At 35.4% G+C, this 23804-nt stretch overlaps 1 protein-coding gene across 9 annotated transcripts in view; it reads left to right on the forward strand.

Moving 5' to 3' along the window:
• IQCM (IQ motif containing M) overlaps positions 1–23804 on the forward strand; it is a 195323-nt gene that overhangs the window by 95197 nt on the left and 76322 nt on the right. For 8 of the 9 annotated variants that reach the window (XM_038178806.2, XM_038178802.2, XM_038178807.2 and 5 more), the window contains 3 exons: positions 2253–2343; positions 5381–5451; positions 18904–19001. In XM_038178806.2, the coding sequence (XP_038034734.1) occupies positions 2253–2343; positions 5381–5451; positions 18904–19001 (260 nt within the window). The remainder of the gene's footprint in view (positions 1–2252; positions 2344–5380; positions 5452–18903; positions 19002–23804) is intronic. The other variant, XM_038178809.2, reaches the window with a different exon arrangement.

Genomic DNA, 23804 nt, shown 5'->3' on the forward strand with positions numbered 1-23804 from the left:
CTGCCAGAGGAAGCCTGCAACCATTCTTGCTTGTTTTTATACAACTGTATAGTAGTACAGAGGCAATATAAAAGAAATATATTAAAGGACAATTACACATAGTCTTGATGGAACTTTTGTCATCGCCTGCCACTGTATCCTGTGCATTAGTATCAGCATGGTTGATCTTTCAACAAACAATACAATGAAGAAGTTTTCAGACAGGAAAACTGTAGACATGAATCTGCAGTCTGGCAGGACTGCTGTTTTTGGTATTCTAGACAAAAGGCAATTATACTGCACCAGTTTCTGGAATCCTATCAAGGTAATTATCTGTGTCTGACTGTACTCCATCACTATCTTTCTCTAAATCTTTATATAGTGTATTCAAAGTTTTGTGGCATCTAGGTATAGCAAATAAATGAGCTATCTTTCAAAGCTCAAAGTGCTAATAAAACTGTGAAGTATGAAATGAAAGTGCCAAAACGTGAGAAAGATGTTGCAAACTTGCATGCAAAGAGGAAAGACTATATCAGCTGGAAAAGCCATTAGATTAACACTAATATTAAGTCTTATAAAAGATGTGTACCTGGCATTCAGAACAGTAGCACTGCATGTTGAAAGATGTGCTGTAAACCTTTTTGTGTATTTGATGATACATAAAGAAATCTTGAAAGCTGTATGCCAAAGAGAGGATTTTTCTGCTTGGTTTCTACATTTGAAATTCATATTTTCCATGGAAAATTCTCTGTTGATTGAGGAGCTAATGATATGTTAATAATCAGAAGATCAAAGAGTCGGAACGTTGTACAACTCAGAGGAGGTGGGGTTTAGGGTCATTCCAAGACAAACATTACAGTGTTTGTAAAAATGCATAAACTTACTGAACACAAAACTAGGGAAATACAGAGAACTCCAGAAATATGGAGCCCACCTAAGTCTCCCTGTGGATTATGTGAATTTACTTACAGCATTGAAAGTGAAAAATATGTTGTACCTGTCTGAAATCAATGTATTCACATTGCAAATGCAAAAGAATGATCTATGAAATCAAAATGATATATTAAGAAGTACAAAATATTATACTTGTATAGGGAACTTATACTTCTAACTAGGTACATATCAAGATACCAGCACTGTTCCTGGGGTTTTGGCACTCCACCTACTGGAGATTCATCATTTGGTGGTAATTTTTTTCTGTCTGATACTTCAGTGTGGGAAGACTACATGGGCATGTTGCCGGGCTAACAGGAGCGAGCTGTTACTGGGTGGAAATTGCATGTGCTGCATTGCATCTGCTGCAGTGAATTGAGAGGAGCTCACAGGATCTGTTGGAGTTGACTGATTTCTGGACTAGTCTGATTTTTTCTGCCTATATTTTCTATTTTCAAATTACAGCTCATGCTTGTTGTATTCCAATTTGCTTTTCTGGAATTAAGGGACCTAATTTGTTTCTTTCACACTTTTGTATCTCTCTGAAAAGTATGGATGTTTGCAAGAGAGAGACTTAAATAATGATCAGTTTGCCAGTGTGTTGAACCAGTCTGGTGGGGCTTGGAAGAATGAACATACTCAGTTCTACTTTTCCCGTAATGCACTGTATTGTGATTACATGGGTACTAAAAGGAACAGTTCCCAATTTCCTCTGCTTTTGAGGGAACACAGTACAAAATGGAAAGCAGCACACACACACACTCACACACACACACACACACAAATAATTAAAAAAGAAACAGAGTATGTTAATATGGGGAAGTAAATACTGAGGGAACAATTTTACTTTTTTAAGGAAAACTTGTGGAGGGAGAGGACACGTGAGGGAAAAAGAAACGGTACTTATATAGTGTATGTATTTGAAGTCTTTTGAAAGCTATTGCTATCTTTGGCTCTTCTAAAACAATTGCTCTATGTGTACATTTCTAAAAAGATCTTTTTTAAAGCAATTTTTGTGCTTAAAAATGTTTTAGTTTTCACCGTGGTTGTGAATATAAAACAGAGCTGTGTGGAGTGTGTGGTCCACTTGCATAATAGTGTGGAGTCCAAAATTAATTGCAGAGTGACATTGGAGAGAACGTCTGTTTGCCGTATGTGCATATGTTTGTAGTTTCCCTGAGAAATTTCTCATACTCTTCTTTACTGAAAACAAAAACAAAAACAATAACAAAAACGTAATGACTTGGTGTCTCTCTTGGCTTTCTTGGGCTGGCTGTGCTTATAAATATACAAATTAATATATTCTAACTCTTTTTTAATATTACTTACCTTTTTCATAGAGAGAATAAGTATAACTGAGTTGTTGTCTGGGATTGACACAGTAAGTAGAGCTTTGAAGAATGAGAAAAAGGAGAAATTTTCATCTCTCAGGTAAGACATGAGAGAGGTAAACTATTACTTGTTTTCCCTCTCAAAGGCAAATAAAGAAGTTCACGTTCTCTTTTTACAGACTATATATTATACTTGCTGTAAATTTCATACTGCAAATTCTTTGAGAAATTACAGAAATTTGTTTTCTGAAGGTTCCAGGAAAAATGTTCTGTAGTTCTGTTTGATTTCTTGTTTATTTTTATGGAGTTCTGTAGTGCCTCTTGAATAGATAGATTAGTCCCAAGATCTCATTGAAAAATGCAGGAGAAGCTATTTTTCTGATGATATACTTGAAAGGGTTGTGCAGCATTGGAATAAGCTGCCCTGAGATGCGGTTAGGTCACCATCCCTGGAGGTCTTAAAAAAACGCGTAGATGTAAAACTTAGTAGCATGGTTTAGTGGTGGTCTTGTTAGTGCTCGACTAGTTAATCTTAGAGGTCTTTTCCACCCTGAATTAATCTGGCCCAGTTCATGAGTGGTGACCTTGGACAGAATGGTGATCTTCTTTACCGCAGGCCCAGTTCTGCTCCTCAGCGTGAACTTTTCATTCTCTTCTGATCAGTATGGCCTAATCACTCCATGGCACATTTCTCCCTTATGGCAGTATCACCTCTTGTGAACAGACACAGACCTGGGCTGTGCAGCTCCTAACTGAATAAGCGTTTACTTGTGGCTGCAGCCCATGTGTGTGAACACATGCCCACCCAGTAACATGAGTAATGGAGCCTACTACAGATATTTATTTGCTAAATTTTTTATCTGATGATTTTGCAGGGTTTCCACTATTTAGTATCCCCTTTGCTCCTCCCACTTCTTGTGTGCATTTAGATAGAAAGTAGAAGCACAATCATAAAACTTAAAAATACCACTAAAAGGCCACTAAGCAGAAAAAGCAGGGGAAGGATGGTCATGAGCAAATGGATGTTGTATTGAGGTCTCTAATCCTGAATATTTTTGACTACTTTTAGTTTACTGGCATCTTTGTGACAACAGATTGCAGACAACCCTGCTTTATTGGAAATTTTTCTGTATGCCTGTTACATTCTCCTATTCTTGTGGTTGTATTTGCACCTTCTAATGTGTTTTCTAAGTGAAAATAGTAACATTACCTGGCTACTTGAAGGGCACACATTACAATTGTATATATTTATTTAAGTGTAGAGACCTGTCTGGAAATAAAACTGGTACTGTCCCACCTTAATAAGTAGTGCATGAACATGAACCCTTAACTCAAAATTGATGGAAAAACCTGTTTGGAATTTCTCTTTTGCCTTCTCTTACATAAGGCTCTTATGATTCTTCAGAATAGCAGGAAAGCTCATTTAGTCTTCCAAAGTCCTTGTGAATTTATTTATGGTTCCAGTGGTGGTACTCCCAAGAAAATTAAATTATAGCTGTACTTCTGATTTCATCTTGTATTACTTTCAGTGTAATCTCTTTTAAGCCTAAGTATCTCAAGTAACCACCTTTTCCTTCATATTTAAAATTCAGAAACAATTTAAGATCAGCTTGCTGATCACTCCTGGAGTGTATTATAAAGGAACATTAAGGTTTTAAAACTAAGGTGTATAATCTGGATTTTATTTTTGGAAAGTGTAATGTAGCTCAGTGATAAAGCAGAATTAGGTGCTATGCTTCCGAATGATAACAATTTCCTTGGTGACTGTTACAAGATATTGGGATAAGCAAAAGGGTAAGTACCTTTAACACTGATGAAATCTTATAAACCTCAAGAAGTAGCTTTCTATACATATTGGATCCTGTATCTTGATATTATGAACACAAATTTGATTATTAAATAAATAAAAAGAAAAATACAATTTTGTATGATAGCATACCTAAATACCAAACTCAATTACATAAATGAGTTGTGATAGTAATTTTCTTTCTATGAGTTTCCTGTTCATCTTTCACAAATACCTGGATCCCTGGTTGCACAGCAGGTCTGGAAAAAACATGCTCAAGTTTTAAAAGCATTTGGTGTTGCTATCATCTGTGGCAGTTCCTGATAAGCTCATTTGCAAGCCAGAGCTGAAAATGAGATGTGTTTATCCCATGGAGGCTCCTGTGGCTGTTTGTAATTTCAGAACAGTTCTAGAAACTGGCCATGGACACAAACTTGCTTCCCAGTGTGAGCAAGTTTTCAGTGCCCAGCATTATGCAAAACTAACTATAGTTAAGCAGCTAGGTTAAAACATTTTAGAGAAACACATTTATGTTAACATATTTATATATTTAATGAAGCCCATAAGCACAATCTCCCTGACTAAATATACATGTAATTCAGCAAACAGGTGAACACTGAGTGGTTTTCAGTAACTGATTTTTCTGGTAGAATATACTTTTTATTTCTGAAATTATTCAGTGTGACAGCTACATACAACATTGTTTTAATGGTAAGATAAATGAAACTTCTGGAACTGCTGGAATTATTCTGCAGAGCAGCCCGTGAACAGATGATCAGACAGATTGGCATGACTATGAAGAGGCAGAGGCCAGAGGAGCCTGCTCCCACCTATTCAAAAGAGAAGGAAGCTTCATAGAAGTCACTCCTGTCTCGCTGATGCCTGTTAAAGTAACATCTACAGTGTATCTGTAGGCAATGCTGCTTGCCCAGACTTTACCAATACAGATAAATTTGTGTTTTACAGTTCTACTATAGAAAATATTTGTTTACTTTCATTCTTTGACTCTCATAGTCACAATACCACGTGATAGCTAATTGCAATCACAATGACAGAAGTCAGTCTGTGAAGAACTAGAATGAAGCTATTTATTTTCTATTATCACAAGGTAGTTTTTAGATTATAATGACTTTTAAGTACATCTTAAAAGGACAGCTATTTTGGAAATTAAACACTCCTCAATTAGCAAGTTCCCAACCCAAAAGCTATTGCTTATTCGAATGGTTCACTTAGACTTTCAAGTGTTTTAAAACATATTTCAAAGTGCTATTTTACACAATATGAAGGTTTAGTTTGCAATGTGATCTTCTAGAAATAGAAACAAGATTGTTATTTTATTTTTTTTTTAAAGCAGATCCTTGGATTCACCCAGTGCTTCTCCTAGACCATGCGATATTCCTGGGTTTCAGATCACACACAAAGGTAAAGAGGTGTAAATCCCATTGTGGTGCAGAGAGTAGATAATCTATGTATATTAGGAGAATTAGGAAAAAAAAATACCTTTTAGGTCGGTTGTTTTCTTTGTTTTTGAGAGAGGTATTTTCAAAGAACAATCCTCATAATTATTTTTTTCTAATGTTCTGCAAAACTTGAAAATGTTTAGAATGATGCCAGACCAATTTAGATGTGTTTTTTTTTTTTTTTTTTTTTTTTTTGTAACTTTCAGGTTTTATTTGTAAATCCAAGTATCTCAGGGACAATACTCTGTATTTATCTCCTAACCCTTTCCCAGTGAACAGGGTTTACTACTTCACGTGAAACCTTTGTGCTCTAGCCTTCAAAGCCAAAGTGAAAGGTGTCTTACTGTGTTTTGCTGTGTGCCATTACACATATTTCTTAGTACACATGACCATGTACTAAGAACTTGTCTGACTGACTGTACTGCTATGAAGTCCTATTCTTGAGCAATTCTGGCATGCATGAACTCTCTTCCAAACCTCACTTGGATACTCAGATATCTTATCACTGTCAATCCGAACAGTCAAATGGCCTGGCCACAGTCAGTCCCCCACGGACATAGATACTGGCCTGAAATCTTGACTGATGTTGTGCTGGGTCTATCCGTTATGGAGTTAACTTTCCCTGCAGCAGCCGACACAGTGCTGTGCTCTGCACTCGTAGATGTTTTTTCCAGTGTATTGCATGTGGCACTAGTGGGGCTCTGTGATCCTGAAGCCTAACGTGCTTCTGTCTGCTTCAGCCTTGGTTCTTGATCTTGACATTTGGATCTTTGTCCTTCTATCCTACCCTCTGTCCCAGCTGTTTCCTGCTGCCAAACAGCCTGCCTAATAATACTGCGGCAGCCTTCTTTGTTTGACATCCCCACTTTGCAGAATGGATCTTCTGACCCTCATCTGGGCCTTGCCTTTGCCACTGACTGCTTGAATCCTGACTTCTGCTTCTATTAGCTTGTCACTAGCCTGAGCTGTTGTAGTAGAAGGGCCAGCTGAAAGACTGAACTATTCCTCCATGCAAACTCACTAAAAATAATGTGATGGCAAGAGATTTATAGTTAAAGTTCCTGGTGCAAAATTGGAGACATAATACTTTTGAGACCTAAAGAACTTAATCAGTTTCAAAGGGCACTGAGAAACAGGTAAAAAGATTTGACTTGTGAAAATAAGACGCTCATTTGACCTGAATTTTCCTTGATAAACAGAAACAATAACAAAAATAAGTTTGCCATAAATGCCTCTTAGGGCTTTCACAGACTTAACTGGGCTCTGAATCATATTAGTCACTAAACATTTTCTTAATCTACTGCACTTAAAAGTCCCCAGGCAGCCTGTTGCTAGCAGCAAAATGATCTGTCTGCTCTGATCTTCCCTTTTTCTCTGCACTCTAGAGACTTAGTATAAGGAAATGCAAGGCTATGATAAAAACAATGGATTCTGAAACAATCATGTATTGAGAATGAGTTAATATCCATGCCTTCTGTTTAGGGCTTTTACACATTTCAACATCTAAATTTTCATGCAAGCAGACAAAAAAGAGATGATTTAAGGTACTATCAATAGGATACTGCTGTCTCAATGAACCTGAATGTTAATAGTATATCCACAATGTGTTTACCGATATTGTTAAAAATGGCAAAGAAAGGCTCTGAAAAGCTCTACCTGTTTGCTCTTTAGAATTAAATTGCAGTATGGCCAGTTGCCTTAAACTCACTCAGCAGCAATCTATGGTTGTCCACTTCCCCAGGTCAGATTGGGCAGAGAGTAGCTCTCAATTACGGTTTGTGTTTTGCTCCTCCCTCTATTACAAGAAGGAAGCAATCTGTTACTGTCTATTCAGCACAGGATTACTTTTCCATCCTAGCTGGCCCAGATATGCTGGCCAGCAAGACTGGATATCCTGCTCCAACCATTCCTGCTGTGCACATCTACTCTCTGATGAAGAATAGAAACCTTTGTGATATCAGTGAGAGAGATGAAACGCTATTCAGCGGAACATAAGAATGTGAGACAATCTTGCAAAAAAAATTCTGACTGTGCTTTTGAAAGGACGTAGTTGTTTTTACTTTCAGATATTGTCATATTTGGTTCTTTGAACTGATATATGTGAGCAAGCCCAAATGTGTGCAAAATCATTGATTTCGCTATGCGAGTGCTTGCAGATTAGATTGCAGTGCAGGGGTCATGAATGAAAAGAGAGAGAAACATAATCTAACAGCATATTTTAAAACAAAATAGAGTATTATTTTATTGGTATTATTTTTACATTTATTCTCTTGGTAGTGAAAGTTGAGGGTGAGCATCAGATCAGCTATGTGATTAAGTGTGTTACACATCTTTATGACAGCCCCATAATTATACCCTTGCAATATCTGCCAAAATGGTGATTTCTAATAATACATATTTTAAATCTATTTAATGTTTTCTAATATTTTTATTGCATACATTTGTAAAAATATTTTTGTTTGGTTTTGTTTACTAAAAGAACACAAACTGCAAGTTAACACCCTTCTTGAGCTAAAAGTGCTTCTTAGTTTTAGTGGATTTTGTCATGAAAAACTAGGAACTGACAAATAGTGGTGGAAATGGCTAGGAATATAAAATATATAGATATATATTTTCTAATAATTTATTCAGTGATTAGTGCCAATATTCTTCAAACCACATTCAAGCAACTGTCAGACTATCTGAATACCTAAGTCTTCAGTAAAAAACAGTAAATTATTTGATGAAAAATGTCAGGATTCATTCTAAAACGTTTTCAGCAAATGGCATTAGTCCAGCTGTCTTGTAAAATAAGATGGCCAGAGCTTTTTCCATATCTTCTGGGAACAAAAATTGACTAATTTAGTAAATGTTTGTACAGATTTGGTCATATTCCTCTGCGTCTGAACTGCATATTAAATTGTGAATATCGTAATTACTCTTGTAGAAGAGGCTGATACATTGTTAGGAAAGCTAAATCATTCATTCAATTAAAAATATGAGAAAGAGCTTGAAGACTATAGACAAATATCAGTTCTTGTAAATTACCATGTTTGTGTGTATATCACTACATAAAAACACACTTGAGCTCCTGACATCTATTGATCCACTGCTTACAGATACAGTTTATATGTGTAGTACACAATTAATATGATCCATTTATTTGTTAATACCAAATAAGTATCAGCCTATCTTTCTTTTTTTTCAAATGATAAGAAGAGTAATGGTCACTGATGGCCTCTGAGCTTATTGATATAGCTCCTTACACTATTTCCATGACCCTGTTAGGGTTCATACTGCCATCTTGTATGACAGCGAGGCAGCATACTTATGTCATTATTTCTTGGTAGCAGTCTTACTCTGGGACTCTGGAGAGGCATTCCACAAGCAGAGACAAGGAGAGGGAAATACAAGTGCTACTTCTGCTGTCCTCTACCCAACATTGCTAAATAAAGTTCATATAAGTGATAGGTTACAGGGGAACTAGATGGGATTAGGGCCATGTAAACTCTGAAGTAGCCTGATTCTTTTCTTCTGGAGAACCACTGTGACCTGCAAGAGCCTAAGCAGCTTGAAAGTTGGCCTATAGTCTGTTTTTCATTCCTCCTCCTCTCAGCAAAAGTCTGAATTTTTTGAACAGAACTCTCATACTGTCTTTTCTCTTTTTCTGCTATAAGTTATTCCTCATATAAAGGTGGTTGAATGCAGAATATTTCTCTTTCAGTGAGCTAGATAGTTAAATGCTGAGTTAAATCAAGGGTCTAGCTTATCTCCATCAGCCAAAAACAATCCAAGCCAAAGGAACTGATGACAAATATGTGAAAAATCAAACATATTTGATGATAAGGAAATAATGCCAGAAACCTTGCACTGACTTGGTTCATCCTTATTCATGAACAGAGATGAGTCACAATCAAGCATTGGCTTGAACTTAGTTCAGCTTTTTCATTCTGTTGCCCACCTCTATTTCTGTCTTATGGAATAATGATTTTCTAGCAGAATACAAGGGGGAAAGTTGGAATTCATCTTTTGTCTAGGGGATGTTTTTTTTGTTTGTTTGTTTGTTTGGTTGGTTTTGATTTAGTTGTTGATTTGTTTTTAAGATGCATATGCTCAACAAAAAGAACTTCAGATTCAGTAGTTGAAGTTTTCTTTTAAGTAGCTTTAAATGGGACATTGTAATGGAAAAGCATTGACTGATTTTGATGGGAAGGGCTGGTAACAACATTCATTTTGCCCATTTTTGCAAAACCATGGCTAAAGATAGACTCACTGAACATATCAGCAGCACTCTTAGTAATGTGTGAGGTGTTTCAAGAAAGCCAGTTATTTTATACTTAGAAATGCTGTGATTGGAACACCTGCAAGACCACCTAGTTTTTATGGTTGGACTTGCTCAATAAAGTAATACTGCAATCTCCACAGTGGTTCATCCTGGATAACAAAGCCTGGTTCAGGTCCTTCACCTTTCTGTTACTGAGTTAAAATAGTGTACTGCTTCCAAGTCACTGTTCATGTGTATATAGCTGGTAGTTGATAGAAAAAAGAATCTCAGAAGCCATATATATCTAAATTTTTGCCAAACCTATATTTTCCACAAATAGATCCTCTATGAAAAAACACATTAACATTAGCACTTCTGAATGCACTGTTGAAAAATATCTTTTACAGGGAAAGTCATTTTTTCTCTCCTGGCTTAACAGATGACACTAATAAGAAATCTGCTTTCTGAATAAAAGACTTGGTGCAATAAAGGCCAGAAGCTGAATGGCCAAGTGTTGGATGGTACTGCATTATCTATGACAGCTGAACAGTTTTGAAAATCTGATCTTTAAAGCTGAAGGACTGCCAAAAGATGGAGGCCTTAGTATGTGACTTGGGCTCACTTCTAAACAGAATTTGTTGCAGAATCATACTGCATCCAAAGTTCACTCATTGTGAAAATATCTGCACCCTCTTTTTCCCCTTTAAAAGGACACTGGCTAGTGCTGGGCTTCAGCAGCAGCATAAGTCTAGCTCTAATTCTCTTTTGTGTCACCATTTTAGATAATCTATAGTCAGTCACACCTAGGTAGAATGGAAAAAAATCATTTTTCCAAGGCTGGGATTCAATTTGAGTCCTCAATATAAATGGGTTTTTAAGAAACAATCAAATTACTCCTGTCTGCTTCAGGCACATTTACCTAATTTTTTCTTATTGTATAAGAGAAATGACCAATTTTTCTGTCAAAAAAAAAAAAAAAAAATAGTGTCAGATGAAGATATGTGATCATTTTTAGATTCCATTGTAACTGGCTTTTCAATTATGTGCTTCTAAAATGCTGGGGTTATTGGTAATTAACACTAGAACAAGTATAATTTCAAGCCATCTAGCACAATTTGTGGGTGTTATGTTTTATGATGGCTCACTTCCATCTTATAAGAGGGAATTTGGGAACTGGTTATTTTTCTTGCTTGATTCAACACAGTTAATGGTCATACATCTATCAGAAAAAAAAAAAACAACAAAAACTCACACTTGTTTAATAACATAAAGATACACAGCTGATGGGGCTTTTTCATGGAAAAGTGTGTGAAACATTGATTTATTTCATATGGGAGACTGTTAGCTGGAAATAAGTTTTGAAGGAAGGAAAGGAGAAAACCCACCCATAGTGCTGCAAATAAAGAGTGCATTTTCAAATAGAGTTCAAATCATGAAATAAAAAGATGAGGAGATTTCACATTACAAGACAGAACAATTTGACCTTTATGAAAGATATTCACATGATATATTGCTCAGGCCCTTTGATGTTTTGTTGATATAATCAAAGGCTTTTACGAGCAAATTAGAGGTAGCTTGATTTTGAGATGTTTGAAAAAATGAGATCAGTTTGCAGCAGTGATAAAATAGTCTTCTGCTCTCCTGACCAAGGCCATGGTTATTTGAACTACGGTCTTTATTCTTTCCTCTTTTTCTCCTGCCCTAGAGTTATTTCTTGTATTTCTGCATTACAGCTTAATAGAAAAGCTTCACTGATTGGAACAGGATTTGTTTTGGGGACTACAGCTTTGTATGTATTTCTAAAGGTTTTACAGGCAGTCTTTGAGTGCTGCTATATTTTTAGTAGTCCTCTCACATGCCTATTACATACAGGGCTGAACAATAGTAATTACTGCACAAATACCAAGGTCCCAAAGTAGTAGCATTCACTTCAGTGAAGAGCTGCTGTGAAAGCACATTTCAAAAAGAACCCATGGTGACAAGAGAAGGGGAAGGAGGGAAGGAAAAATGCAGTTCAAAGATTTTTTTTCTGAGGGAACATAATTCATTCATATGTATACAAGATTCTTTTCCCTGTTGTTTGCATTTTCACTAAAATAAAATAGGCCGAAAGAAGTGCCTTGTGGGCACAAAGTGAGTTCTTTAATGGAAGGGTTTATATGACTGAGGTAAAGAAAGGCCATGAAATAGGGTATCACTGGGTGGTTGGAACCGAACTGGATCTGCTACACAAAGGGATGAAGGGGGAAGATTAGCTGGTAGGATCAGGACAGGGCATTCAACAGAAGACCTACAAGGTGATTCAGGAGAGATCTGAAGAAGTGTGAATGGAAATGGTATCTTTTCTGAACTGGAAGTTTTAGGGACATCTTCCATTAATGTCCCCATGACGGTACAGTTTTAATGAAGGACCCCTAGGATATTAAGATGTGTGCTGAGATAAATTGTGTTTTGTTCATTGAAATTGTAAATCCAGTATTGCTTTGATGAAGCTGCCATTGTAGCAGCATAATATTTTCATCATCAGTAAGCACTAGTTTTATGCAATGGAAAAAACTATATCATTTTTATTTATTTATTTATTTATTTATTTTGGGGGGTGGGAGGGTTATGGAACTGTTACAGAACAAGAGCTGGTTTACTTTGTTTTTTGCCAAAAAGCTTTTTTTTTTTTTTATATATATATTTATTTTCTGTCACCTTCAAGTTGTAAAAAAGTATTAGTGAAAAAAATAAAGAATGAGAAAAAGTCATGTTTCTTTTTCTCCTAAAATGTCAAGAAGCAAAGATGATAGGACATTTGTCATTGATTTTTCTCATTCTAACAATTCACATGTCATGTTTTCATATGTTATGCACTCCAGACCTCAAACAAACTTTTTTTTCTAGACCTCTCTGTGTACATGTTATTCTGTGTACATATTGTCAAGCATCTAGAGACAGCTCCTGTTCCTGGTTCAGTAGACCAAATCATCACTGAACTCTGGAATTAGGTGGGAAAAAAAAAAAACAAAGGTCAGTGGGATTTGCAACACCTTCCATTTTAAACAGGATTGCTCTGTAGATCTTCATCATGCCATGGTTAACTAGTGAAGCAAAAATCATCACACATGCACAGACATGTGCACATCCTCATTTCCCCCCCAAATTACAAAACCCTATTTGCAAATGCTATATGGGAATCCTAATTATAACTAGATTTCATCTATTCAGATTGAAGACTCCATTCTTTTCCCTTGGGAGGTGTGGGTAAGCTAACAAAGCAGCTGAACTGGGTGAATAATACTCTGATATTATAGACACTTGAAAGAAACCTCAGGATTTCTAGTACACAGAAATAAAGCTGATGAGACCATCATACGATATAAACACTTAATATTTTCCTTAACACAAGCAAGAAATGTGACTAAATTTCAGATGTATTCTTAATTACTCTGGTTTTCTAAGCACATTTGAAATGTGTTGCTTGTAAACAAACCCATTCTCTGGGTTGAATAACTGGACAAACACATGCATTCTTGATTCTTCAAAGTAATAATTATTAATTCCTACTCTCATTCTTGATTTCAATGTTTAGAAAGAGTTTAAGGATGTATAATTTCAGCATATCTTTTTTTTTTTTTTTTTGACCAAAATGTAAAATGCAGTCTGAATTGCTTATGAATTGAAATATGCTTAGAAAAAAAAAATAAAAAAATCTTTAGGTGAAAGTAAATTTATTATAACTCCAGTATGAGCCCACTCAGTTGCAATATATACCAGCTTTGCCACCAGACATTTTTATCAGTTTGTGTGAATCAGAGAGCACGATAATAGAAAGTTCAGTGTATTTTTATAGGTGTTTATTTCAAATATTTCATGCATGCAGATGTTTTCAACAGAAGCTGGCAAAAACATTTTAAATAAAATGTGCAACAATGCAACTACCTTTCATAAACAAAACAAGGTTGTTCGGTTTGCTTGTTAAGTCAACTTTAGCAGTTCCTAGAAATGTCATTTATTAAATGTCAGGCTAATTACTTGTAATATCAACCCTGAAAAACAGACCTTTGTGAGTGCACTTTCAGAAGCTTTTTCTTCCTATTCACAGTCTGTCTGGTACATTTCTGGTGAGCAAATTGATGTTTTCGCAAAGATATTAAACTATTTTCTAAATATGTATCTTTGTTTAGAATATAGAAGGATGTTTCATGATACTTTAATGAAAAGAAATTAATATATTCTTAATTTGAATAACCAGGTTTATAAAACCTGGCTGTGGTATGCAACTGATGAATTCTAGCAAATACCCTGTGTCTGGCAGGGACCAATACTTCTTCTGTGGGAAGAAGTGCTTGTTTTTTTTCTACATACTTGCCCTTGCTGCTGAACCTGACATGAAAAGTACAATTACTGCAAATTCAATAGCTATTTCTATACTGTGAATCATTACATCTTACATTGGCCACTTGGCACTGAAATTGTGTTACCAGTAGTAGCTGTGATATTAGAAAGAGTAACAGATCTGCTTTTGTTGAGGAAAAGAAGTTAGCAGAAAGAAAATAGTTTTCAGTGTTACTAGTGCTTTGTCTACAACAACACGTCAATCAGTAAAAATGAAATGAAAGCTATGAATCAGTAGGAATATAAGAAATGTACTAAGAACCTCTGTACCATCTAGACTATAAAAACATTTGCATTAGAAAATTCTTGCATTTGAATACTCTTAACAAGCTCTGAAGTATGAAGTATATTAAGTATAAATCCACAAGAGAAAATGAAGATGAGCCCTGTCATGGTGCATTAGTTAAATCCAGGTTACACAGATAACCATAAGATAAAAATGCAGCAATCCAAAGGAGTTTGCATAGGTTGAAAGTTGAAACTGGAAGTGGCAAAGGTTGAGACTTGGAGGTAAAAGAGCTTGGAGGTGAAAGAAGCAGTAATTTTTTAATTATGGTAGCTGCTGTACCTACGTGGGGGCACAGGTAGTTCCCATTCTGTGAAGTTGTATTCTCCACATCAAAAAAAAGGCAAGGAAATGTAATGTATTCAAAAAATAGACCAAAACTGGAGGCTAAGAAGTCAGACTTTTTGTTTAGGCATGTAAATATAAACAAACAAACAAATAAATAAATAAATAAATAAATAAATAAAATGTTTAGACATGTAAAAATGAAGTCTGAGCCCTGAACATTTTAGGAAATCCTAAAATCCTATCAGGTTTTGATTGTTCTATTGGTCTGCCTGGAAGTTGAGTTCTTAGATTGCTCAAAATCCAAGTAGACATCTGAGATTTTGTTTACTTTTACAGTTTGCCTCAAACAAATTATGTGTCAAGGAAAAAAGTTAATTGGCAAGATTAAGTTCAGATTAAGTTTTGAAAACAAAAATAATTTGCAACAAAGAAATCTGTTAATACAATGCATGTTTAAATATCACAAATTTCTAATGTGATCTTGAATACATGTACTCTTATGTTACCTGAGAATTTAAAAGATAGCTTAACTTTACATTCATTCTGGAATATCTAGTGACTTTTTTGCTGCAATGAAGTTGTATTTACTGATTCTTATATGTGTATGTAATCACTTTATGTATGCATAAATATTTATAAAACAATTTATATAAATACAAATACATTTATATAAAATTGCATTACAATATCCTAATTCTGTTATGATGTCAGTCACCAGAGACATATAGAAAATACTTATTTTTTATTGTAAGAACTTATTTAAATATAATGAACATTGTATTCTAGGCAGGGATTACAATCATGTATTTGGTGCTCTGATGAGCCCCAATCTTATTTGTACTATCCTGTCAGTGTAAAAGATGTCAAAGTGGATATAAACTTCAGTCTCATGCATTCTATGACTGAATTCATGGATAAAATTGAAATACTTTGAATTAATTCTCCAGCACTAATTCATTAAACTCGTGCCCCCTGCCCCCCATTTAAATTATACATATACTTAAACTATGAACTGCTAATTCTATCATCTAGCTAATAATTGCTTGTAAGCACTATAGATTAAATCTGAGTGTCCCATTTAAAAAGGCATTAGCTAGCTGTGAGTTTTCATTAACTGACTCTTCTTCCTTTCCAATGCACTTATTTTTGGATTGAAATACATGTAGTAACTGGGAAAAAAGTGCTTTTGGGAGAAGCTTCATTTAAACACTTCTTTTTTTCTCATCTGTTTATTGGATCACATAGATATATCTTTCACAGGATTCCTGTGACAATCTTTGACTTTAAAAAAGGTCTGTGGAGGTTAGAAGTGCTTGTCTGACCTTCCTGAAATGTTCTTTATGGGAAGGGACTAGATAAAAGTGCCTGAGATCAAAACAGGCCATGATCAAATTCAGAAGTGATATTAATTTGGGACCTGAGAAAACTCAGCATCAGAAAACCTGAGAAGGTATAAAGAACAGGAATTTATTTCTTATTTAAACTGAATTATGACTTACTGGCCCCTGGAATTACAAAGTGAATGGTGCTGAACGGTGGGAAAAAAACAATCTAGCAGAGAGCTCCAGCCTGTTCCAGTCTCTGAATGTCTCTGTATTAGGATATTTGCCTGCAGTCGTTACACAACTCCTTTATCTTTCTTACCTAGCTACATGTATATCAGGCATTATTCATGTATGACTTCATTTGGTAGACAAGGGATTAATGCAAGCAGAGGCAATAGACAATGTTCTGTTGTATTTCCTAACTGATCAGGGTTTCTAGAAGTAGCTCAAATAACTGAATTTTGCAGTGAATTCCCTGAATTAGGCATTCATACAGAGAGTTAGAAGCCATAAAATCCATCCCATTGAACAAAAACCTGCTTAACCAAATATATAAAAGGTTGAAAAGAAAGAGATGTATCTTTAAATCCTGTTCTCTCTTGCAAATAGAGGCTTAACATCATTTAGCTGCATGTTTTCTTACATTATGCTGTGCCTGCTCTATCAAATACAGAGATGAATTTGTGGTGTTTTTTAGAATGTAGTCTAAGAGGTCACTCTGTCCTAAATAACTTCGTAGTTAGAAAACTCATCTTTCCTGAGAGTAGCTGGGAGACTAGCTTCAGTTCCGTGCAGAAATTCAAGCAATGTTAGAGAGAAGGCTGGATCTGGCTGGCAGTGATGGCAGCTCCTAGGTTGGTGGAAGAGGTTATAGTAAGTATCTGACAGGAAAACAGATGAGCATGACCTGAGTCTTAACCATTGTATCACACCTATTTTTTGATGTAGTTGTCATTCCCTAGTGCTTTTGATCTTTTTTCATCAGTAAATCCATAACAGAATTACACAATTTCTGTTGGTTTAGGATAGAGGGCCAAGCTCTTGTGCTCTCATGTGCTATTATATGTAAATATTGTGACCAGTAGAATAGAAGTAAGCATATTGTTTTGTTAAGGGCTAATATAAATGTCCTGGACACAGCATTCCAAAAAAAAAAAAAATGTGTGGCAGAAACAGAATTGTCCTTTTACAGTCCAAGGCCTGGACAAAATTGATCTGGAAATAGCTTCAGAAAAGGGGAATGTACTACCAAAAGGGGACAGTTAAACAGGTAGATCTGTCTCAGGCATGCTGAGTAGTAAAGAAAAGACGGATCAGGAAGTTCCATCTTTGTGTGCTCCCTTCTTCCTAACAGAAAAATGAAAGGGATTTTTAAAACTAAAAACTAAAAAACAAACAAACAAACAAAAATGCAACAACAAAAAAAAAAAAACAAACACATACTTTTCACAAAACTGCAATTACTTTTTGAACTTGTTTCTTCATGAAATTATTGATAGCAAAATGTAAACCAGCAAGAATAACTAGAGTCATTATGGATGATAACACTAAAATATGCTAGTGACATTAAACTTCACGACTAAAGAGCTCGGCCAATCTAGAGAGAAGGGGGCCTCTGCTGATTGCAAATGTCTCTGTACCTGTTAACAGTTAAAGTTTTCTCAGAAGTGATGGAGTGTGCTATTTTTGGAGAATGAATTGTAGACAAGAAAGGCTGTTGATCCCTTCCAATATGGCAGCTCTGTTGTTATGTAGGTAACAAGCAAAGCTGGCATAATTGAGATTTTTATTTCACTCACTAACTAAATTTGTTTCAGATTTTCTGAAATGGTCTCCTTTACTGCAAGAGATATAAAGCTTTTTTGATCTCCCTGGTGTTGCAGTGCACTCATTGAAGTCAAGGTTTTATGTTTTCAAAATGTAGAACAGAAAATTCTTTCACCCTGTCAGTTTCAAAATTATTGTGATATTTAAGCACGTTACCTTTAAAATTTGTGATATGTTATACAGAACATAACGGTCACTATTACACATAATCACATGGAAGAACTGCTTACAGTTGTTCATTTGTACAAAGAGGTAAGATTTATTTTTAATTATTTTTGAGAACTTTATAACTAAATATTTTACAATGTAAGCTGGCAATTTGTGATTTTAACTTATGCATTCCTTTTTCATTAAATGAAGTTGTATTGGAACCAGGAATTCAGTGTAGTTGAAACTGATAGGAAAGTAAAGTAGTATGTGTGTACTTTACCATTCAGAACATTTTAAAGATATTAACACATGATAGTGAGAACTAGGTTGTGACTTGGCACAAGGCACACGTATTATACCAGCTGTGGTTTAGTTGTAGTTAGATGGGAAATCAGCCTGGCTCTTTAAAATACCTTCAAAAAGCAGCCTTGTTCATGGTTTCAGCCCTGATCTGAAAAGAGACATCCAAGTCAAGTAATTTTCAGGAAATGAAAGAACAGAATGTCTTGCAGCCAACATGCTTCAAGAGAGGAACAGGAAGCCATGCTGATTCTTTCCATGGTAAAGTGAATGGAAGAATACAGAGCTGTTTTACACCTTTCTATGAAGGATATCTGGATAAAATGAGACTTTATTTTTCCTTTGAAAATACCGAAGGGACGGTATTAAAAGCTATGCAATGAGATGCAGACTTTGAGATTTTGCTAGTTTTGTTGTCATTGATCCAGGCAATGAGCCTGAAAATATTTGAAGTGTTTTACGGAAACTCCTGTCTGACCCTATAGGAAACAAATGTCAATTCCAGTTCCGCAAGCTGAAACTACCAATTCAGTAGATTGAAAGTAAATAAATAATGTGAAGCAATTTGGATAAATGACATATTTTTCAAGACCATACTAATCTTCCCAACAGGCAAAGTATACCAGGACTGGAGAGGTGTGATTGTACCAAATCCTGAGAAGGAGCATGACCAAATGAGGCAAAAATGCATAAGAGTGAAGGGTAAGAAGGTATGTAAACTGACCAAGTATCAGTGAGATCAACTCTATGTACATTAAAAATGAGAAACATTCTAGCAATAAACTTTGCATTCTGCATAAGAGGTCTATAATATAGGTGGTGTTATTATCAAAACGGGAGAACAAATTTTATAGTTGGAGCAGTAGCCAAGATTTTGGACCCCAAAAATTCTTGTCTTACATTCGATTATTATATGTACAACACTCTACCAACTACTACGGACGAAGTGGTGTTTCACTGTCAGTGTACTTCAATATCATGAGTGGAATCTCTGTGAATTCTGTCATTTATAGAATGTACATGAGTATTACATGTGTTATACAGGCCCTGCTACAGAGACCAGATCCCTGTTAAACTAAAACAAACAGTAGTGTAAACTTCTGGAGTACGTAGACTTTTAAATGCTAATAGTCACCAAGTATTAGATAACAACTGCTAATGTCAAAACTGAAATCAGTTGTGTAGATGTACCCTTTCTTTAAGGGGGACTGATAGTTTGGTATTTAATTTTCAGAATTTGTACCATCACGGCATGGCTATCTCATTTTGCCAACTTGATTTTTACAATGTACTATCCAGAAGCATAAGCTTTTCTCCCAGTGGCCTAATAAAGCTGAAATTATTTGACCCAACTTCATGAAATGTTATGCAGTAACTGGATAGCTAAAATTACGAAACCTCTGCAGTAGTTTTAACAAATATTTATTTAAAAATATCAAACACTTCAAAGATAACTGATTCTCATTTTTTTATTATTATTATTACAAATGAAGTAAAGTCCAGAAAGAAATAGAAACGTTTAACAAAACTTAAATACCACCACATTCCGTATGGTTTTGAGGTACAAAGATTAAATGTTAAATGTAATTTAAGGCAGCAAGCAGCTGTTGGAGGTAACTTCCCTACTTAAAATTTTCTATTTGGCCTTAGAAGTGAATAGATCCTACTATTTAAAACAATTGTAAATTCATTTTAGGCTCTCAAAAAACACTTGTGAAGACTAAAAGTCTTGAAAGAAACAAGAGTGAAAAGTTTCTTTTTTATTTGTTGTTGTTGTTTGTTCTGAAAAGGAAATTATCTATAATTAAAGAATAATGTAAAAGAAGAGAGAAGGCTTGATAGCTTAAATGGAGTCAGACAGGATTCTGGATCTTGGCAGTTGAAATTCTAGCACCTCTCCAACTGAGAGATGTTTTCACTAAAAGCATAATTATAGTTTCTTCTAAATGAGTCATCCTCAGATAAATACAGTTGGATAATTGTTCTCTGTATTCTTTGGAAAACACTATGAACCCAGGCTTTGTATAAACATAAACTTTTATTTCTTTACTGTAATTCAGTCCTGTTTGTAAATTGTCCTAAGACTCAGTTAATTCACAAAGAGAGTGACTTTGGACTGAGAAAGACATTTTCATCTGATAAAACCAGGATCTATCTTATTGCTGAAGGCAACTGTGCCATTTACATAAATATTGAGCAGTTTTTCACCTGGTTGGTTTATTCATTTATTTTTGCTCCCACTAATTCCATGGGAAAGCAGCTTTAGTCTCGTTTGGTGGATAGAAACTTCCAGTTTTCACCCTAAATTTAAGTATGTTGAGTTTGTACTGACTATATTGTGCCAACATTGTCATTTAGAGTTATAGCTCTTCTCCATCCTTGACTTGTCACGCCCACTCCTGCCTGAATCAATTGTGTCCACTGTCAGCCTTTGTCTCTCTGGGCTGAAAAAGGTCAAACTATTTCTTGCTTCCTCTCATCTGAGACACTCTTCATTGCCCTGATTATCTGAACAGCTATTTCTTCATACTTTATCCAGTCAGAATTCACCTTGCTTGAATGCTGAGTGACCACAGTGATACAGAATGTAACATCCCACAGGGTAGCATGTGTTTCTATGCTTATTAAACATGTTATGGTTGTATTTTGGGGATTACTTGTTCTCCATCTAAAACTCTGTATTTTACAAGTTGCCTCTCAGAAGTTAACTGCAAATTGGTGCCTCATATGGTTTGAAAATTGTACCAGGAAGTTTGTTTTTCTAAAGATCTCTTGGATGATATTCATCAGCAAAGACAAGGAGTTTAAAATTTAGTTTACATCTTGGGATAGACTTATTGAATAGCATGTGTTTTGGGACACCTGTTTTGGTAATGGTTCGTTAAATGTTTTGTAAATCAGTCAAAATGATACAAGATTCCAGGGTCAGAAACAATGTCAGCATGTCTCTAGAGGTAATTCAATGAAACTACTGTATTCCTAAGTGTGTTGTGAATATGAATGGCATGTCCTAGGATGTCACATTTACTCTCTGGTACAAGCTTAGATTGATAGTGACTAAAAGCTAAATGAAATATATGCAAAATGATACTTGGTTTGAACATTGTAATGTTCAGCCTTAAAAGTGTTCTAAGAATTGCAATGTCTTAGGAATTTATGTTAAGATCATTTAAGCTACAAAAAATATGTTATCTGAAGAATCCTGTAGACGTATGAAATGATTAGTGAAGAAAACCTTGCTAGCTCATGATGAGCAAGCCTTTCTGAGGAAGCCTTTCTGAGGAAGAGTGAAAATTACACAACATATTTAAATTGCTGTCCTTGTCTATTCAGAAGTATCCTGGTATGCAGTAAATTTCCAACTTTGAAGTCACAGAAAAATCTTGGCGAGTCTAGATACAAGAGGTTACCTTTTGCCTAGAGAGGCACCTGATCTTTACATTTAAATTAGAATTGTGTTTTATATTTAGTTTCATTTTGTTATTTCTAATCTTGCATGAAAATTCCTCACCTGAAAATTCCTATTAAGTAGAGAGTTAGTTTCTTATTATTGTCTGTTTGGTGTTGAGGATGAGATAAGACTGAAAGCTGTATCTCCATGGAAGGATTGAAAAGACTAAGTGTCATGAGCAGACATTGCTGAGAAACTGTGTCCCAGGGTGAGTTTAGGGAATTTAGGGAATCAGACTATCTCCTGCTACACTACAAACAATTGCATTAGAAACAGAGGCTGACTACTGCGTAGCACTTACTGAAAAATGCTCATTTCAGCAAGGATAAGCTAGCATTTCCTCTGCAAGGAGCAATTTACAGAGAAATATACCCTGCCTTTAGGCAAATCCCAAAGCTCTCCAGTTGAAGTGTTTTCCCCCAGAAATGAGTTTCAAAGGCATTTTTGTCAAGAAGAATTTCTCAGGCCTTGAATATCTGCTGTAGGGAGAAAAGGAGAAAAACAGAAATGCTATCTCACTATTGAAACCAAGTATGCAAGGGAGTTTTTTGGGTAAGCTGAAGTTGAAAATCGCTGTGCTGATTCATTCAGGGCATTCTATTTTATAGGAGAGTCTGGCATCCTGAGTGAATGCCCTTGCCACTGCATTGAATCTCTTGATTTTGTTTTGCAACAGAACAAAACTAAGCTTTAAAATCTTGAAAAGTCATGTAATGTTATGAGTGAGCCTGCAGTGAATACATTATCCAAAGACAGGACAGTGCTTTATTTGCATAGATAACGTGGCTAAACTGTCTTCTCCAAAGAGGCACTGAGCTTAGGCCTGTATTGCCAATGCAGTTAGGTTGTTTTCACAACTGATTCTGAGGCACGTTCTTTCAATTATTTTTGACATCAGTTCAACTTTCTATTTACAATACCCATGTTTTTGGTAGGTGAGTTGCTATGTATGCCCTTGCCTCATGGCTCTTTTATTTGATAAAAGCCAGCTGTACAGTCTAATCTAGCAAGATGAAAAACTAGCCTGGATCAAAATACAGACAAGTGGGGAAGAAGGAGTAGAAGCTTGTCATGCACAGACGTCTTTGTTAATGAACATTTCACATGAAAGAAAATAGTCTTTCAGAATATTTCTATGTCTGATTTTATTTTATTCAATGAGAAAAGACAACAGAGATTACTATAGCATGTGAATCTGGATAAAACAGGGAGTGTGCTTAGAAAGTACCCACAGCTCTGCTTATGTCTACACACAAGCGTTTATTGTTTCTTTAGAATGGCTTTCATGTATTCTCTGAAAAATTATCCAAAACAAAAAAAGAGTAGTTCATTAAACTTTTAAATATGCTAAATAAAATCTTTCCCCAAAAGGCACATGAGGAACAGTGGGTTATAGACAAGGTGTTACCTTATCAGAATCATTATTTTAAATTACTGATTTGTTTTCTTTAGGAGGAGATAGGATATAGTGGTGGTATTTTAAGAGCTGAGATAGCTTAGTTGCAATTTGTACTTTACTAGGGTTTTGTACTTGACCTAAAATAGGAGACAGTTATTTAAATCTAAAGCTCTTTCAAAGCTAGCTGCGAATTAACCATTCCTTCATTAGGGTTCAAAGCTGACAAAGAGTTCTACTGTTTATCATGCAAAGTGTTTCTATGGTTGAAATTCACCAGTTTAGACAGAATACCATAACAATCTGAATTGAACAAAATATGAAATATCCATTTCCACTCTATCATCTCTGATTCACAATAGAATGATCAGCTTCTATTCTTCCTGTTGATGAATGTTGCCAGCTTTAACGTTCCTTCATGCAACTGTAGGTGTTTCTCCTGTGCTACCTTGTAGGCTTAGCAGAAACTCTTTGTAGATGGTTGAAAACAACCTCTTTAATGCACTTTCTTTTCATACTTAAGGTTAAGCTTTACCACGCTGTCTGTTCAAGTTCCTGATGTACTGTGACAATTCTCTATCGTGCCAACCAAAATCAATTCACTATTTCCTCATGTTACATTGTTACTTCATCCATCTGATCCATCTGTATTCTACTGTTGCCTCT

This window comes from Anas platyrhynchos, chromosome 4 (assembly GCF_047663525.1).
Source record: "Anas platyrhynchos isolate ZD024472 breed Pekin duck chromosome 4, IASCAAS_PekinDuck_T2T, whole genome shotgun sequence".
Taxonomy (NCBI): domain Eukaryota; kingdom Metazoa; phylum Chordata; class Aves; order Anseriformes; family Anatidae; genus Anas; species Anas platyrhynchos.